The following is a 20,188-nucleotide window of genomic DNA, read 5'->3' as shown; positions in this document are numbered from 1 at the left end:
CAACTTTATTATTTAACTTCCAGTCTTAGGGAGTGTCCTGGGTCTCTGAGAAATTAAGTAACGTGCCTAGGGTCATAGAGTCAATATAATCAGGAGCTAGATTTAAAACACAGGCATAGGGAACCCCCTTTAATGGGGCAGGTAGACACCTCTGCAACTTACAGTCCTAGAGAATTGCTCAGAACACTGAGAGGATAAATGATTTGCTCAAGATCACACAGCTAGTGATCTGTAAGTCAGAGGCAGGGCTTGAACCCCGATCTTCTTGGTTCTAAGGTTAGCTCTGTATCCACTCTGCTAGGGAGAGTAAAACACAATTATTAAGTCTTTTACACGCATGAATATCATTCTATATCATAATTAGAATCAATCATAGAATCTTAGCTTTGGAAGGGACTTAAAAAATCATTAAGTCCACCTCTGCTCCCTAATCATAAGTCTCTTTTTTAGAACACCTCTACTAAACAAGTCTCTGCCTTACAGAACTCCAATGATGGGGAATCTCCATTTTCATTTCACTGTTGGAAAACCCTAACTTCTGGCAAGGTTCTTCTTATATCAAGATAATATCTGCATCTTGGTAACCTTCCCCCACTGCTCCCAGTTCTGTCCTTTAACGTCTAACAAAACAAGTGCAGTCCCTCTTCTAAATGACAACTCTTCAAGTATTTGAGCATGGTTAAGCCTTCTCTTTCCAAGATGAAATATTTGTGGTTCCTTCAACTTACCCTTTTATGTCTTGGTTGTAAGTCTACTCACAATCATGGTGGCCTTTAATAGAGTGTCATCCAATTTATCAATGTCTTTTCACAAATATAGTATCTAGGGCACAGTGCAGTGCCACTAGCACTTCTTTTACTTGAGTTCAGATACTCTACTTCTCTTCAAGTAGAAGGCGGCACTTAAGAAGAAGGCACCTTCTCTCCGATTAAGAATGTATGACATTTTAACTCATGTCATTGTTGATTCTTATCAAGCTTAAAGTCCGATAATAATAACAATAATGATAATTAGCATTTATGTAGCATTATGTACTAAGCACTGAGCAGTCATTTTACAAATACTGGTCTCATTTGATTTTCACAAAACCCTGGGAGGCAGGTGTTATTAACCCCATGTTGTAGTTGAAGAAACTGAAGAAACATGGTTCATGGCTTCCTACCACATCAATTTCAATAACCCCAGTCAAAGTGACCTGTTCACTATTCCTCAAATGGAGCCCACAATTTCTTGCCTCTGCACTTTTGGTTCAGAATTCCTTTTACTTGAAATATCCCTCTACTCGTCTCTGTTCAAATTCTACCCCACCCTTCAAGGTTTAGCTCAGAGGTCACTCTTTCCTGATAGTCACTGCCAGAAGTCATCTCTCCATCCTTAGAATTCCAAGTATTTTTATAGGTTCAAAGAGGTCATCTTGTTCAACAATCTTATTTACAGATGAGGAAGGCTCAGAGAGGCTAAGCAATCCCCTCTGACTTCAAGTATTATATTCTTAATTTCATTTTTCCTCACTAATGCTTTTGTTACACTGTGCCTTGAATTATAGGCATATCTCTCCTAAACTAAGATTTGAGGGCAGAGATTATGCATCAATCAATCAATATTTATTAAGTGCCTACCCTGTGCCAGACATGGTGCTAAGCACTAGGAATGCGATAAGAGGCAAAAATATAGTCCATGCCCCCAACTTATAATCTAATAGGGGAGACAATATGCAAACAAACATAAACAAAGCAAGTTATATACAGGGTAAATGGTAAATAATTAACAGAAGGAAGACACTAGAATTAAGAGGGGTTGGGGAAGGCCTTCTGTAGGAAGTGAGATTTTAGTTGGGACTTAAAGGAAGTTATGGAGGTCAGTAGTCAGTGCAGAGAAGGGAGTATTCCAGGAATGGGAAACAGTCATAAAGAATGTCCATACCCGAGAAATGGAGTGTCTTATTTGTGGCACAGTCAAGAAGCCAGTGTCACTGGATTAGAATATGTGTTGGGGACTAAGGTGTAAGAAGACTGGAAAGATAAGAGAGGGTTAAGTTATGAAATGCTTTCAGTGCCAAATAGAACATTTTGTATTTGATCCTAAAAGTGATAGGGAATTACTTTATTCAGTAGCAAGGTGAAATGACTGGATTTGTGCTTTAGGAAAATCACTTTGTGGTTCAATGGAGAACGGACTGGAGTGGGGAAAGACTTGAGGCAGGGAGATCACCAGCAAACTGTGTAATAGTCCAGACATGGGGTGATGAAGGCTTGCACTAGATAAATGGCAGTATCATAGGAGAGAAGGGGGAGTATTCTAGAGATATTGCAAAAGTGAAACTGACAACCTTGGCAAAAGATTAAATGCAGGGGGTAAGAGACAGTGAGGATGCCAGGATGACTTCCAGGCTATGAGCCTCAGAGACTAGGAGAATGGTGTTGCCCTCTATGGTAATGGGGAAGGTGGAGGTAGGGGGAGAGTTTAGGGGAAAAGATAATGAGTTTTGCTTGGGACATACTAAATTTAAGATGTCTACTGGCCATCCAAATTGAGATGTATGAAAGGCAGCTGGAGACAAGACTAGAGGTCAGCAGAGAATTTGAGGCAGGATAGGTAGATTTAAGAATCATCAGCATAGAGATGGTAAATAAGCTGATGAGATCACCAAGTAATGGAGTATAGAGGGGAAAGAGAAGAGAGCTCAGAAGAGAACCTACAGTACAGTTAGACGAGGATCTAGTTAAGAAGACAGAAAAGGAGCAGTCTGATAAGGGAGGACAAAACCAGGAGAGAGTATTGTCTTGAAAACTTAGGGAGAAGAGAATATCAAGGAAGACAGAGTGATCATCAGTGTCAAATGCTGCAGAGAGGTCAAGGAGAAGGAAGACTGAGAAAAGGTCATTGCATTTGGCAACTGAGAGATCATTAATAACTTTGGAGAGAGAAGTTTTGATAGAATGATATAATCAGAAATCAGATTATAAGGACAGAAAGTGGAGGCCCTTAGTGTAGATGACCTTTTCAAGTTTAATCATAAAAGGCAGAAGAAATAAAGGATGAAAGTTATCAAGAATGGAAGGTTCAAGTGAAGTTTTTTTTCAGGATGGGAGAGATATGGGCATGTTTGCAGGTCATAGGGAAGGAGCCAGTAGAGATTAATGCAGGAATGCAGGTGCCTGAGTTTCTGTATGGAATTGATCCCTCCACAAGCCAGAAGATCTCAGGTTTGGACATTGCCTCTTGAAACTTGTTAGCTGGGCAACTCTTGGAGAGGTGCAGTCTCTTTGAACCTTTTTTCCCGTGTAAAATGAAGATAACAACACTTATGCTGACTGACTACAGGTTTATTGATCTAAAGAGGGAAAGGATAGCAAGGGGATCTGGTCCAATTCTTTCATTTTACAGATGAAGAAACTGGGGCTCTGAAATTGTATAGGTAGTAAAAGAGAAAGTCAGGATTCAAACAGACATTCTTTGTCTCCCAGATCCAAGTCCAGCATTCTTTCAACCACATTACACCCTCAATGTTGTGAGAAAGGTGCTTTTTAAAGCTTAAAGTGCTATAAAAATATGAGTATTATGAACCACTTTTGTATTCCACTTTCACTACCCAAAAACTGGGTGCAGTGTCTTGCAGATGCCCAGTAAATGTGTGTCACTGTGTAAAGAAAGCCTGGCTGGGGTAGTTTCCCTTCTGACAGAATGTCTGAAGCAGTTGAATGTTAAAGGCAAAATTGGTGGAGGCGCTTGGGACACATAGAATATTTAGATTTGAAACTAAAGAGATGGGGTGATGGTGAAGAATGAGATTGGCAACCAGACTAAGTCTCTCTGAGCAGGGAAATGAGGAGATAAAATGTCACTTCAAAAGATGACTCTCACTACTTTGTATAGGATTAATTAGAGAAGGAAGGTAGTTTCAGTATCTGGACAGTTAGGGATATGTTTGCCTTTGCTCATATAACTCCCACCATTTGGAATGTTCATCTTTCATCACCACTTATCAAGACCCCATTTTCCAACTCTAATTCAAGTTCCATTTTCTTTAGGAAGCTTTCCCTGACCACTCTACTACACAACGATCTGTTTCACCTTTAGCACTCCCTGCCTAATCAGTGCCTCTAATCCGATTATGCTTTCTCCCCAAATGGTCTGTAAATTCTTAGAAAGCAGGAACCAGTCTTACGTGGTGTCTCCATACCTAATCAAGGTGTGTCAAACACGGGTGCTCTACAAAGATTTTTCAAAAGTCAGAATAGAAAGGACCTAGAACAGAATATTAGAGCTTGAGAGTACCTTAGTATCTAGTCCAACTCCATTTTATAGATGAAACTAAAGCCCAAAGAGGTAGAAACCCAGAGAAGAGGCCAAAATTTTGCCTAGTGATTTGTTTTTTGTTAAAGTGACTATATAATCGGTTATTCTGTGACAGAATAATAGAAGATTCTGTGAAAGATGTAACATAACTGTGTTTGATGACCCTCTGGGATTATGAATAACAAGAGAAGGACAGAAGAGATATATGTGTGGTTAACAAGTATTCATCTTTGTCACTGAGGATTTCTAGTACAGATTCAAAGTGGAAGAGGAATTCCCTGTAGATGGTTAGATTTGTCAGATGCTTCTGCTTGCAAATGGCCCTGTGATGACTATATTAAATCCAGGAACACTGCAAAATTTCCTATAAAGATCCAAAATTACTGAAGAAGTTATCCTAATAGGAAAAACCAGGAGGTTGAAAAAGATGTATCATCCAAACTATAGCACTCAGTTGAGTCAGAGACAACCTATTGATCTGGTCTGTGAGGAGATAGGACAGACACCATATATAGGTAATGGAGTTATTTCCAGAACAGAACAGTAGGAAGAAAGCAAGCTGGATTATCTTTGGGGAACAGTATGCTGCTTTTAAAGACTCCAAAGTTTCTCTCTGAAACAGAGACCCATGTGGACATTGTTATTCTTTGTGTAATTTGTGGTCCGCTACAGGACACCAAACCTGCCGATGAGCCCCAGGGCAGAGAGGCTAAGGATGGGAGGAGCAAGTTGTGACATTAGTAATGAAGAGGTACCTGGAAGAAGCAGAGTAAACCTTCTCAGAAAGATGTCAGTCCTGAAAAAGTGAGCCAGTCATGCAGAGAATGACACTTAATGAAAGCAAAGCCTGTGCACTTCCTTCCCATTCACACAATGCTACGAGGAAGGCCCCAGAATACCAGGTGGACCAATCTGGAGGATTGGGAAGACATGTTGAAGAGTTGCAGAATGAGAAGGTAGGGATAGCTTCAAATCGAATTCTGGAGGCAGTATCCCCCAGAGATGGGATTAGGGATCCATCCAAGCATCACTGTATAAGAATTTACCAAATATTCTAAAGAGCTCCTGAAATCACCCTATAGTATGGGTGAAAAATTAAGATATCAATGTGGTTCTGCTGGGTGTTGCCCAGTACAGTTGATGAATATTTTCTGGTTCACTTCTTCTCATTTCATAGAGGAAGTAGGAGAAACGTAAGCATCATTATTTGGCTGAACATCCATGTAAGAGCATCAGATGGGAGAAAAACGGATGCCCACTTCATTTCTATAATCCAGAACCCTGGGTCACTGCCACAGGACAGAGCGGCCAAGGCGGTAGGAGTTGAAGGGGAAGACATACGGGCCCACTGTGGTTTTCTGAGTTTTCACAATAAGAAAGATTGGGAAAGGAATACAGCTCCAGGGCCCCATGGTTTCAGAAACATTTCTCTTCAGAAAATGCTATTCCCTACTCAGAAAATGGGAAGTGGTAACACTTGGTGGTAATACTTTTGACGTCAGGTTGGGGTAACCAGGGAAAGGAAAGTTTTCTTTTTGAGACAGTCAGTGTTGAATTCTATCTACTCATTCTGGGCTTTCCCCTCCCTGCTGCTTAATACTGGTTACTTCCCCTAAGCATAATGTTAGATGAGTACTATCTATCAAGAGATCCTTCAGACAAAGCAGGAAGGCAGACCTAAGCATAAAAACACACAGGAGTCCACAAAATAGCAAGTGTGACAAATTTCTTCAGACTTATTTTTAAATTCAGACATTCATTCTCCTGTAATCTGAAATTTCTGTCCAAATCTATAATAGTGAATTGCCCAAAGACACAGAGTAAAAGACAGTACCTGAACTGAGGTCTTCTTACTCCAACCCTCCATTTCCACTCAACCACACTGCATTTGTTTGTCTAAATCTGGCTGATCCTTTGGAAAGGACTCATCCTTCTGATCTAGATCTAACCTCCTGTCTCCAGTCCCTGTCTTTGGAATGCTGTATTTCTGGTAATCAACCACTGGTTCCACATGACTGGATATATGTGATAATAATAATAATGATAATAATAATAAGTAATAAATGTAATATTGACAGTACTTTCCAAACTTTAAAGAGTTACATATAATGTTAATGTACAAATGTACAATTTTTAAATGTCACCTATGATGATGATGACATATTGTAGGTGCCTTTCCAGTATGTCACCTTACAAGAGAATTTAATTCACTAAGCTGGAGAGACACAAATTTGGGCACAAAGAACTAGAATTCTGAGGTCACGTGATCAGCAAAGAAACCTGGATATCCAATAATAAGGACATCTATTAGTTGAAAAGCATTTACTAAGTGCCTACTAGGTGCTGGGGATATGAAGTTAAACATAAAAAATTCCTTGCCTCCAAGGAGCTTAGATTCATTCAGGGAAAACATACATGTGAAAATAACAAAATATATGATATATGATGTGTGTGTGTGTGTGTGTGTGTGTCTACCACTGAGATAGCAACATATCACAGTGGAGAGAATACTAGTTCTTACTCAGAGGACCCAGGTTCCTATCAAGCTCTATCTCTTACTTGTATAACCTTGGGCAACTCATAACCTCCATAGATCTCAGTTTCCTCATCTGGAAAATGGGAATTGGGTAATATGGCCTCTGCAGTTCTTTTCAGCTCTAAATTTATGATCCTATAATCATATATATACAAGGTAATTTTAAGGAGGAGTGACTAGTAGTGGCAGGTGGAAGAAACAAGAAAAACCTTTTGTAGGAGTTGAGCTTGGGTTGAGTTGGGAAGGAAGTTAAGGATTTTAAGACAAAGGGGTGAGATAAGGAGGGAAGGCATTCTCCATAGCAGAAAGACTGTACAAGGGCATAGAGGTGATATGTCATCTGTGAAGAACAAGAAGATCATTTTGGCTGGACCGAAGAGCGCGTGAAAGGGAGTGTTGCTTCTTCTAAGTTGGACTAAAGCTTATAAGGGGCTTTAAATGTCAAACAGAAGAATTCATATTATGTACGTGGCATGGAACAGTCTACAGATGGCTGGACCTAGGAATCAGGAAGACCTGGGGTTGAATCCTGCCTTGAACACTTACCAGATGTGTGACTCTGGACAAGTCACGTAACCTCTTAGCCTCAGTTTCTTCATCTGTAAAATGAAGGAGTCTTTAATGATCCTTCCAGCTCCAAATTTTTGATCCTATGATGCTATGGGCAACGGGTAACCATTGGAGCTTAAGGAAGAGAGTGACAGGACTTGAGCTATGCTTTAGGAATATCAATTTGGCAGTTGTATGGAGGCTAGACTGGAGGAATGAGATAAAGCAGGGAGACTAATTAGGAGGCTACTGCAATAGTCCAAGTGAAGAGAGCCTGAGCTGGGGTGGTAGCAGTGAGTAAAGAGAAGGACCCACAACAAGAGAGGCTGGGGTAGGGCGGAAGAAGAGATGGGGGTGGGGGGTTGTGACCTATGAGTAACACTTTACCCCAATCATATTTTTCAGCCTTGATTAGGCCCCTCACTGATTTACTCAAAAGGTTTTTGTAGAAACTAACTCCAAGCAGCTGAAAAGACAGTTTGTTTGCCTTGGCCCTCGAGCTGGAAACAGCTTCCCCAAAAGTGGCAGTGGAAGCTCTTGTATCTCAAATGGGCAGCTTTTCTTCCACTAACATACTATATTCCCAAGCATATACAAAAGGTTCACCCCTTTCAAGGAAACTATAAGCAGCCAAAAGATATGTCATTACATAAGAGAAAGAACTGTCAGAACATGGAGGGAGATCAAAGTCCTGTCACAGTCCAGATGGTCCACAAAAATCTGGAAGACCTTCAAAACATCCGAAATTAAACTTCCATCAAGTAAGGTGAAAACTTCTTTTGAGCTAGTTTAATTTCTCTGTCCTGTATGTTTTAGATTGCTACAATTAGCAGGCCTATGTTCTGTTCAGGAAGTTGGATTATGCTCTTTGTACCTGTCAACCCCATGAAAGTATTATAGCCAGAGAATTGCATAGCGAGATCTTGCAGAGCATTATGTGCAGGGTTCAGTTGTCTGCCATCTAGGCAGGAGAACCTTCTAAACCCAGGCTGAATAGAGGGAGAAGTCTCAGATAGGCATCTCTATTTTTAATACATCAGAGGAACCCTGATGGACAATGCTGAGACAGCTCAGCAAGGAAACAAAAAAGGGTACTTGGGACACTTCATAGAGTTGCTCAAGAATTCTGGAAGATCTATTTCTGGCATTACATCAGCTAGTATGTTGAGTCTTGTGCCCAAGCTAAGGACCCACTTGGGGAAATCCCAGGATTCCTACAAACTTTACTAACTTCCAATGTCTGTGGTCATCAAAGATACTGAATTTTTATCATGGGGCTACCACCATTCTTGGAATATGTCCAGATAAGTCAGTGGCATATCTACTACAGCTCAACATGGTTAGAAAATGATTATACAACCAATCAATTTGGTCCATTGTAAACTTATATTATTTGATCTTAACTGGGCTCTTACTTCATGAAAATCCTTTTATTTTTCTCTGACACACATTACTAAAAGTAGCTACTTCAAACTTCTCAAAGCTTCTAATACCATCCCCTTTTAAGAGAATTCTTTATTTGCCTTTACAGAGAAAACAGAGGTCAGTCATCTGCTATCTCTCTCCCACTCCCCACTTCTATAAACTAAACCCCTACTATATCATGCACCTATGCTTCTCCTTTGCTCCTATATGAGAAAAAGTTGGATGAGACATGAAGTCAAAGGAACTAGGTTCAAATCTGAGGGCTGTTTACTACTTGTGACTTTGAACAAGTCACTTAACCTCCCTGTACCTCAGTTTCTTCATCGGTAAAATGAGGAAGCTGAATTACCTGACCTCTGAAGTCCCTTCCAGTTATAGGTCTATGATCCATGATTCTGTGATCATTACAAACATTAACTCCTGTACTGGTGTCCTTCATACCATCCTTTTCCATCTCCTTTGGGAGATTGTGCTTTGTTATCTCTCTCCTTTTCAAAGTCAAACTCCTAGAAAAGAAATCTGCTTGCTGCCTCTATTTCCTTCCCTCCTACTCATTCCTCTATCTCTTGCAATCTGTCTTCTGACCCCACCACTCTGCTGCGTATGCATTCTCCAAAGTTAGCAATGATCTCTTAACTGCTAAATCCAAAGAATTTTTCTTATTCCTTCTCTTCTGTGACTTCTCTCCAGCTTCTGGCTCCCAGCTTGACATTCAAATCCTGCCCAATCTGACTCTTTTAAAGATTTGTTTCCTATTACTCCCCTTCAAGTACTCTATCTTCTAATCAAGCTCTTCCATTTGCTGTTCCCAAGTTTCATGTTCCATACCCTATCTCCAGGCTTTTGCACAGGCTGTCCCTCATGCCTTGAATGCACCTGCCTCATTACCTAACAGTGCAAAATAGAATTTATTATCTTTTCCCCTCAAACCTTCCCTTCTTTTAAATTTCCTGATTATCATCAGGATAGGTACCCAGGCCTACAACCCAAACCCACAGGTCATCCATGACTCTACCCACTCAAGTCCACAAATCCAATCCGTTTCTCAAGTCTTATCATTTCCAACTTTAAAACATCATGCATACATTCCTTTCTCCTCCCTCACAGAGCTACTACCATGGTACAGGCCTTCACTATCTCTCCCCTGGACTATTACAATAACCTTCTGGACAGTCTCTGTACCTTGCTTGGATCTTTCCTCACTCGAGTTCATCCATCATCAGGGTCAAAGTGACCTTATTAATAATGTCCAGTCTAACCATGTCACCTTCCTAATCAATACACACCAGTGACTCCCTATTATCTCCAGGATCTAATAGAAAAGACTCTGTGTGGCTTTTAAAGCCCCTTACAACTTGGCCCTTTCTGACCTTTCCAGTCTTCTACATCTTATTTCACAAACTACAAACTATGCTATCTTTCTTACTGTTCTTTGCACATGACACTCCATCTGCAGACTTAACCTTTTCACTGGTTGTGCCTTATGTCAATGCTCTCCCTCCCTGTCTTTACCTACTGGTTTTCCTCAAGACTCACCTCAAATCTAAGACTCACCTTCTCCAAGAGGCCTTTTCTGTCCTACGCTCTCCTCTTCCCCAAATACTAGTGCCTTCTCTCCAAGACAACCTCCCATTTTGACTATATATATGTACATAGCTGCATATACCAGCTGCACATTGTCACCCTCATTAGAATTTGAGCTTTTTGAGGTCAGAGATCATGTTTTTGTCTTTATTTGTACTTCAAGTGCTTAGCACAGCACGTGGAACATAGTAAATACTTAATAAATTCTTGTTGATTGACTTCTGTCTCTTAGAATCCCTATATTCCTTAAGGTACAGCTCAGATGCCATCACTGATTTAATTCCTTTCCTTATTCCTCTACTTATCAGCATCCATTGTCCATCTCTATAAAGGTAAAGGGGAATAGATTGTCCGGTGACAATCACAGAAAGATCTCTCTCTTAGTCTTGCTAGAGTCATCCTTAATAGGCTGATCCTTCACCTGGAAGATGGTCATATACCTGAGAGGCAGTGTAGCTTCAGAAAGGGCTGAGGAACAGTTGATATGGTGTTTGCTGCCCGACAACTTCAGGAGAAATACCAGGAGCAGAACAGAGTTCTGTACACAACGTCTGTATATCTGACCAAAGCCTCTGACAGTGTTAGTTGCGAGGGCTTATGGAAAATTATGTCAAAATCTGGTTGCCCGGAGAAGTTCATCAATATTGTACATCAATTTCATGAAGGCATGTTTGCCTGCATTCTGGATAATGGACAATGCTCTCGTGCCTTCCCAGTCACCAATGGAGTGAAACAGGACTGTGTGCTTGCTCCCATGCTTTTTTAGCATGATGTTTTCAGCCATGTTGACAAATGCTTTCAATGAGGATGAACATGACATCAAGGTCAACTACCATACTGATGGTAAGTTCTTCAATTTGAAAAGGCTACAAGCCAAGACCAAAGTGGAGGGAGTGTTGGTGCATGATTTTCTGTTTGCAAATGATTGTGTACTCAATGCAGCCTCTGAAGCTGAGATGCAACAAAGTATGGATCCATTCTCTCTTGCCTGTGCTAATTTTGGCCTAATAATCAACACCAAGAAAACATATGTGCTCCATCAGCTACCACCACACCATCCATATATGCAACCATTGGTTACAACAAATGGAGAAATTTTGAATGCTGTGGATAAGTTCACTTACCTTGGTAGTGTACTTGGTAGATGTAGACATTGACAATGAAGTTGACACATGCATTGCCAGAGCTAGCTCAGTGTTTGGGAGGCTCCAAAGAAAAGTTTGGGAGAGAAGAGGTATTAGACTGACTACTAAACTGAAGGTCTACAGAGCCATCGTGCTGACCTCACTGTTACCTGCTTATGAAACATGGACAGTCTACCAGCGCCATGCCAGGAAACTGAATCGTTTCCATTTTAATTGTCTTAGGAAGATTCTGAGGATCAACTGACAGGATAAGGTACCAGACACTGAAGCCCTTGCTCAAGTTGAACTGCCAAGCACTCAAACTATGCTTCAGAGAGCACAACTCCAATGCACTGGCCATGTTGTTCAACTGCAAAATGTATGCTTGCCAAAAAGACTATTTTATGGACAACTCACATGGGGCAGGAGATCACATGGAGGTCAGAAAAAACGATACAAAGACACTCTCAAAAACTTTGGATTTGACTGTGCAACATGGGAGACACTGGCACAGGACTGCTTAGCATGGCGTGCCCACATCAGAAAGGGTGCTGCGCTCTTTGAGCAAAGCAGAATTGAGACAGCACAAAGTAAATACAAGATGCACAAATTTGGGATATCCACCCCAAATATTCACATGGACGATCTGTATCCAACCTGTGGTAAAGCATTCCGAACTCATATTGGTCTGATTAGTCACAGTTGGACACATTGAAACTTTACTTTATCATAGTGATGTCATTTTGGTCCTCTTTGAAGATGAAGGACAACAACCAACTTATTAGTGTTCTTTCCCTCCTCAAATTATCCCCTGAGTAGGATGTAAGCTCCTTGAAGGGAGGGACTATTTCATTTTTCTCTTTGCATTTCTAGCACCTAACACAATGCCCTGCTTAATAAATGTTTGTTGAAGTGATTTGCAATTCCTTGCCTTGACATAAACTTATCTAGAATTTCATGAGTTTCTTCTTGGTCATATTCATATAGCCCTGGACAGACTCGTTTCCAGGTACATTTTTGGGTAGGTAGGATTCAGGCTGGTATAAAGAATGAATGATACTGCCTCGCTACCCCTATCTTAATGGAGGGTTTATTACACCAATGTACTCAAAGCTCTAGAAAGACACCTCTACTCTCACCTGAAATAGAAGAAATATGCTTTTCAGAGACAGTTGATTCCTTCTAGGGTAGGGGTCCTTAATCTGGGGTCCACAAATCCCCAGAGGGTCTGTGGATAGATTTCTGGGGACTGTGAAGTTGGATGGGAAAAAAATTACATCTTCATTTTTACTAACCTCTAATTAGAATTTAGCATTTCCTTTAATTATGAATGTAGGCATCCAACCAATTTTCTAAGAAGGAATCTGTAGGCTTCACCAGACTGCCAAAGTGGTCCATGACACAAAAAAGATTAAGAACTCCTATTCTCAGGTAAAGGCAGAAGTGGCACAGAGATGTCCAGCTCACTTGTGGCAGTGGTCCCAGCTTTGGGTCTACTCATTTCCCATGAATCTGAAATTTACAGTGGACCTTAAGCCTCATCTCTTGAGTTATTCAAACTGTATTGCTCCTCATGTATAGATTCAAACTTCTGCTCCAGAATTATCCTCCTTGAGGAATCTGGAAAGCTGATGTGGTGTGAGGTGACTTTTTGGTCCAATTCTGTACCTCCCGACTTTCTACTGCTCTACAACCACTTCACATTTTCAATATTTCCAAGCACTGTTACATGCACCACCTAATTTTATCCTATTAATACCTCTGGGAGGATCCTGTGGTGATTTATGGAAAGAAATAGACAAGGATTATAAGGAATGAGAATGCATAGAAGGGTTCTCATTTGTACTAGCAGAGAGTACCCAAACTGACAAGATCATTGGTCTACTTAAGTATGGAAGTAACATCTCTGCGTGGACAAGAAGGACTACAGGATTTAGAGCTGGAAGCAACCTTAGAGAACATCTAGCCCAACTCCATTTTACAAAAGATGAAACTGAAGTTCAGAGAGTTAAAGTTACTTCTCTAAAATTGAAAAAGGAGCTCACTATTCCCACTTTATAATGGAAGAAAGTGAGACCCAGAGAGAGGAAATAACCTTTCTGAAGACAGAGAGTAAGTCAGTGGTAGAAGCAGGGCAAGAATACAGGCTTCCTGATAAACAATGTGGGGCTTGTTCACAAAAGCTTGAGACGGTGGGAAGGACATAGGAATGATAACACCTAAAACATGACAGAAACCCAGAGCTCACAATCAGGCTGACAGGATAGGGGCATGGGCCATACCGGTCCTTTTTGGCTCTCAGTCTAATGCCAGGCTCACCTTGCTCCCCAAGTCTTCCCTGCTTTGGAGTACAATATGGGGTACAACTCACCTCACTTACAGTTGACTTCTTCTGTGTCAGACCTGAAGGAGAAAAGGAAAGCACATCAGACTTGAAATCTACACTGCCTTCTAGTGACTCCTCCCCCCACCCACTTAGGAGTTATAAAGAAAGATGTACAATGCACCTAGAACCATTCTTGACATTACCTTTTATCTATCTGCAGGGCACTACTTCCACACTCTCTAAGAATACTCGAAGTGCTTTTGTTTCATTCACTATCATCTATTTCTCTGAATTGCTGACAGGCAAGGCTGCTATCTGATCCAAAGAAACTGAATGACTTTTCTAAGGTCACAGAGCAAGTTAGAAATGGAACTGAAAAGTAGAAGTACCAAGGACTCACAGCCTCTTTTCCCAGAACTCATGTGCTGAGGTTGCTTTTGGGAGTTATGTAAAATATTTGTGTGCTGAGAGCTTGTGTGTGATTAGGAGTAAAATGATAATTTACTAAGGCAATCCAGTTCCTCCCTGTATCTTGAGGCTGTACCTTACTGAGGAGGAATTATGGACATGAGGGGAAAACTGAGGAGTAAAAATAACTTCTGGAAAAAATCTGCTCCGATAATTTATCTCCCAGCTTTGCTCATCATTAAAATAACCCACATTTCACTGGTGAATAGGACCAAGGCAAGCTTTAGTTTATAAAGATCCTATTTAATAATTATTAGTGAAAGTGGTACAAGGTCAGCTCCAGCATTTGCAAATAAACTTTGCTAGTACATAATTATTATGGGTGATGGAGATCACAGATTATTAGAAAAAAAGAAAAGATTTCAAAGACTATCCAGTCCAACTCATACTTATCTAGATTGCCCCCTCTATTATCCTCATTCTCTAATCTTCAATCTCCCCCTATCTCCTGGCTCTTTTCTTGCTGCCTATAAACATGTTCAAGTCTATACCATCCTTAAAAAAATAAACCCTCACTTGATTCAACCACATGTACTACCTATCATCCTAGATCTCTCCTCCTCTTCCTGGTTAGGGTCCTTAAGAAAGCCACCTACATGTGCTCCCTCCACTTCCTCTGTAATCTGCCTTACAACTTTATTAACTCAATTGAAACTGCTCTCTCCAAAGTCTGATCTTTTAATTGCCAAATTTAACGGTCTTTTCTTAATCATCATCTTTCTTGACTTCCCAACAACCTTTGACATTGTTGCTCAACTTCTGGCTAACCTCTCTTTTACAGGTTCTTATGACACTGTCTTCTCCTCATTCTCCTTCTATCTGTCTGACCACTTTTCCAAGGCTTTGCTTTGGACCCTATTCTCTCACTATACTATCTTGACTAGTGAGCATCAGTTCCCATAGCTTCATTTATCATCTCTGTGCCGATGATTCACATATCTATACATTGGTATCTATTTCTATATCTATCTAACCTCTCTCCTGAGTTTCAATCTTGAATCATCAAATAGCTTTAAGCTATGTTGAACTGGACATCTTGTAGACTCTAAAACTCAACATATCCAAAACAGAACTCATGATCTTTTCTCTCAAACACTTTCTTCTTCTAAACTTCTCTGTTACATTCAAGGGTACCACCATCTTCCCAGTTACCCAGGCCTATAATCTTGGTGTCATTCTTAACTCATTCTGTCGCTCACTCTACATAGCTAATCCAGCGGTTGACAAACCATATCTGGTTCTCCAGCTGCCCTGGAGTTAGAGAAGATTTTTTATGTTTTAAATTCAATAAAACTTTATTTAAAAATACAGAGACCATTCTTGGCTTGCCAGCCTACAGCCTATAGGCTGTAGTTTACTGACTGATCCTTGACCAAGCTTGATCATGTCTATTTTCACACCCTCTCTTACATACATTCCTTTTTCTCCACTCACAAGCCACTACCTTGGTATAGGCCCTCATTAACTCTCACCTAAACTACTGCAACAGCCTCCTGGCTGGTCTCTGTGCCTCAAACTCTCTCCCCAATCTAGGCCATCCTCCACTCAGGGCCAAAGTGATCTTCCTAAAGTCCAGATCTGACCTCCATTCAACAAATTGCAGAAAGTTCTGCTTCTCTCCAAAATCTAATATAAAATGTTCCATTAGCCTCTTAAAGCTTTTCACAACCTGGCCTCTTCTACCTTTCCAGTCTCCTTACATTTACTCTCTTTCTCCTGCCTCAATGTCTTTTCCCTGGATATCCTTCATGCCAAGAATGTTCTCCTTCTTCACTTCCTTGTTTCCATTGCCTTTTTTAGGAGATAGCTCAAATTCCACCTTCTGACAGAGACTTTTTCAAATACCCTCTTCCCTTGCCTCCTAGGTTAGTGTATTCCTTTTGAAATTCCATTTGTGTAGCATATATCTTATATGTATAGTTATTTGCATGTTGTCTCCCCCATTAGAAGAAAGTGAACTCCTCAAGGGTAGGGATCATATTTTTGCCTTTTTATCCTAAGCATTTAGCACAGAGAAAATGATTTACAAATGCTTGTTGACTGCCTGAATTCATCACCTCTACAACAACTCCACTAAACTAATTCCCCGGAGACTTGGAATCTTCTCATAAGCTAGGTATCTAGGACCATAGCAATGCTGATGCAAGAATGAATGAAGGTATGATAAGGACATTGCCCCAATAAAAGAGAACTGTCTCTAAAAGAGAAGCTGAATGAGATGATACTGTTTCACAGTTGCCACTTCATCGTATGCTCTATGTGACTGCTTACTTTCTTAGATTTGGACTGCTGCTCCTCTCACTATAAATACCTGTGTGTCAGTGTCTGATACTGCAAAACATCTTTTTATTGCCTCAAATTGTAACTTGGGCATCATCTTCTTTCCCCAGGAGGCCTCCTACTCTCACTTTGGGTTCAGTTACCTATTCCTAATAAGAGACCTTTTGTAGGTTAAAGTTAGGAAGATTTGTGAAAATGGGTACCTTTGGATCAGTCAGTTTGGCTGCCTATCAAAAATCATACAGACTGGACCCACAATCCCGGCTAAATCAGCACCAGATAGCATACCAAGCACGTGGTAATGCAGAGAAGCTGTTGGGGAAGGAAGGCAGCAGTTCCCTAGAGGGGTACCAAGTTTCTGCCTCAAGCCTGAACTATTTGTATGTAGTATGTACATACAAAGAGGGGAAAATGTGGGTTTTCATTGTTCATACTTCTGAGACTAGCTTTAATCAAGTTACCTGTGCAGAAGTTAATTTAATTCAACATAATTAAGCACCTTTGCACAGATCAGTAAGGGAGAAGAGTTTAGGTAAGTCATGTTTCTTGTTTCTGTGGAATTTATAATCTTGTAGAAGAAGGAAGAGATAAACACAGAATTCAGAGCTAGATGGGACCTAAGAAGCATTCTTGTCCAATTTATCTGTGAAAAAAATTATCTCCTGTACAACATACTCAAAGTGTTCACCTAATAAGGGGGGTATCTACCAGCTCTTGAGGGGTCCCACTTCAATTCCTCTATCTCCTAGAATTCTTGCTTCAAGGTTGAATTATTGAATTATTCAGCTGTCACTTCCTATGGAAAGCCTTTCCTGATTGTTCCTTGTTGGTGTTTTCTCCCTTCTTAAATGATCTTATACTAACCTTTCTGTGCAAATGCTCTATCATTTCAGGAAAATGTAATCTCCTGGAGAGGAGGAACTATGCTTCATTTTGTCTTAGAATCCTCAGCATCTAGCACAGTGCTTAAGAAGCTCTTAATATTGTTGTTTTGAACAACAAATGCAATGAGATCTTTGATCTATCTATCCTGGCCTATCTGCTGTTCCTTGCATAGCACGCTTCACCTCTAGTCTCCATCATTTTCCCTGATCTGCCCCCCAATTTCAGGAATTCTCTCAATCTTTCACTTCAGTCTCACATTTCCCCCAGATTCCTAGAAGACAGCTCAGATTTCACCTTCTAGAGGAAGCCTTTTTTAGTTGCAAGTGCCTTCCCCTCTCAGACAATATTATGGCAGATTTAGTAAACCCCAGGGAATAAGCAAAAAAAAAAAAACCCTAGATAATAGATACCAAGGATGTAATAAATCCACAAAAACTTCAACATGTTTATATAATATGCAATATTTACCACCACCACCATCATCATAGCTAACATTAATACAAGACTTTAAGAGTTGAAAAATACTTTACACAGATTATCTCATTTGATTCTCAAAACAGCCCTGTGAGGTAGGTGAATGAATGAATGAAAAATCATTTACTAAGCATTTACTCTATTCCAGGCATAGCACTAAGTACTAGGGACACAAATATAAGCAAAATAAATCTATGCCTTCAAGGAACTTACATACTAATAAGGGAATGATATATATATGTATATATATATACACATACATATTTGTACATATATTATATATATATGAATATGTACTACTATCACCCCCACTTTAAAGATGCTGAAGAAGGCTTCAGGAGAGGCAGGAGAGGCTAAGTGACTTGCCCAGGGTGTCAACACAGTTAGTAAATGTCTGAGGCAGAATTCAAACCAAGATCTTTCTGATGCCAAGTTCTAACACACTGAGTAAACTGAATTACTATAAATAGAATTCTAATTTCCTATTTATTCCAAGAATAAACATGTTTTGGGCAAAGGGAAGGGGGGAGAAGATTTGACTTTTGTTATAATACAATTTCAATATTCTGGATATCAAGGATATTTGAATATCAAGCAGTCTCAGACAAGTTCAATGTAATTTCTGACCCAGAACCCCCAAATCTGAATGGACATAGATTGGGTTCCATCTGCGTTGGGAATTGTTTCCCATAAATCACCATCTGCTTCATGTCCTCACTCAGTGGTTTCCCTTGGGAACTTCAGAATTTGTCTTAGTCTCTTCAGAAAAGGTAACAGGACCTTTATGACTTTTCATGCAAGTACTTGACATAACAATATGTAGTAAATATAGAAGCAAAGGATTCACATATGATCCTCCCTAGACAGTCAAAATAACATTCTTTCCCTCTAGTGAGTAACTCTACTGAGACCTATATAGTCCTCCAGATATGTGCTAACATATCACTATAGTTAAGGCTACTCCTGAAGACAAATGTACTTGGCATTGTTAGAGTCAATCCTTTCCCATCAGACCTGCATAGTCTGCATACTTCCCAGTGGTAAGGAAGGGTAAGATCCATCTTCCTTCACTCTATCATAGCTTCGTCCATTACTGATCCCTTCAGTTAGAGGGTCTCATGTTTACTGCTCATTTTTATGAGGCTTATTTCAAGAACTCTGCTATCTAGAAACTCCCTTTCCTCTTCTCTCTAATAGGCTGGGTACAATAAATCTTGACATTATATTGCTGCCTCTAGGGCTGAAAGGTTCTCTCATTACCTCTCTATGCCCACCATGTCTGGGTGTAAGAACTCTGTCACTGCTTCTCTAACACATCAACCTCTGTGGTTCTGGAGTTCCCCAAGGAGGACTAAGTAAATTTGCATCTTCCCCCTCCCCAGTGACTCAAGCCTCCTCTCCGTGGGTAGCTTCTCTCAAGTCTGGTTTCTGTGCTCAATGCAGTACTCTAACTGCTCTATATTAATACTTAAATCCAAGTGTTATGACTCTACAATAGTCATGAGCAAATCAATCATCTTTAACCAGGGAAAAGAACTCATTCACACTCTGTCAAAAAGACATAATCAAGTTCTGACATAATGTTAATGGGATGGTTACATTTTACATAATGAGATAGTTTTGAAGCTAGAGTTAGAACACCGGAATAGGAGGGAGACAAGGAGTCCTGCTAGGTTTCTATACCTATGGGAAGCACTGATATGGGCAAGAAGCACACTCCCTGGATGCTAGGGAAGAAAGAATTTTAGAATGAAATTCACCCTGATCTGAACTAGCATTGGTTATGGTAAACACTTGGGAGAAATGAAGAGCAATATCTTCTTGAAACATTGTAGATAGAACACTTGTGGGAGTCCAGAAATTTGAACTATAGTACAGTGAAAAGGGCTGATCTGAAGTTGTGTTTTTAGTGATACCACAATCTGCAATGACAGGTGCTCTACAATGCTCCTCCCCACAAGTCACATCACAGAGAGCCAGTTCCCCAGGAAACAGAACAACTGACACTATCTACTGGGAGTTACAAAAAGCTGTGGGAAGAACAATGTGCTAGTTAGGACCAAGGAGGAACTGCTATGAGGTAGAAAGTTTACATAAGACCACAGAAGAACTGCTGTGAGGTAAGAATCCCAACCTAGGGCATGAATGTAACTAAGGCTACAAAGACCTCTGGGGAAAGGTTACTCAAAGATGAGTCTCAGTGTTTTCTATAAGTTGTATTGTGAATCCTTCTTTTAT

General features: G+C 40.3%; 1 protein-coding gene across 15 annotated transcripts in view; it reads right to left on the bottom strand.

The window, feature by feature from the left end:
• Positions 1-20,188, bottom strand: part of PIP5K1C (phosphatidylinositol-4-phosphate 5-kinase type 1 gamma) — a 211,173-nt gene that overhangs the window by 62,783 nt on the left and 128,202 nt on the right. For 14 of the 15 annotated variants that reach the window (XM_072601039.1, XM_072601031.1, XM_072601024.1 and 11 more), the window contains exon 2: positions 13,889-13,920. The exons of the other annotated variant lie outside the window; for it this stretch is intronic. Coding sequence is in view for 13 of the 14 variants with exons in the window: in XM_072601031.1 (XP_072457132.1) it covers positions 13,889-13,920 (32 nt within the window). In the remaining variant the exon portion in view is untranslated. The remainder of the gene's footprint in view (positions 1-13,888; positions 13,921-20,188) is intronic. 15 annotated transcript variants of the gene reach the window in all.

The sequence above is a fragment of the Notamacropus eugenii genome, chromosome 4 (assembly GCF_028372415.1).
Source record: "Notamacropus eugenii isolate mMacEug1 chromosome 4, mMacEug1.pri_v2, whole genome shotgun sequence".
NCBI classification, from domain to species: Eukaryota; Metazoa; Chordata; class Mammalia; order Diprotodontia; family Macropodidae; genus Notamacropus; species Notamacropus eugenii.
Note: the sequence above shows the minus strand (reverse complement) of the source record. Positions and strands in the feature narration are given on the sequence as shown.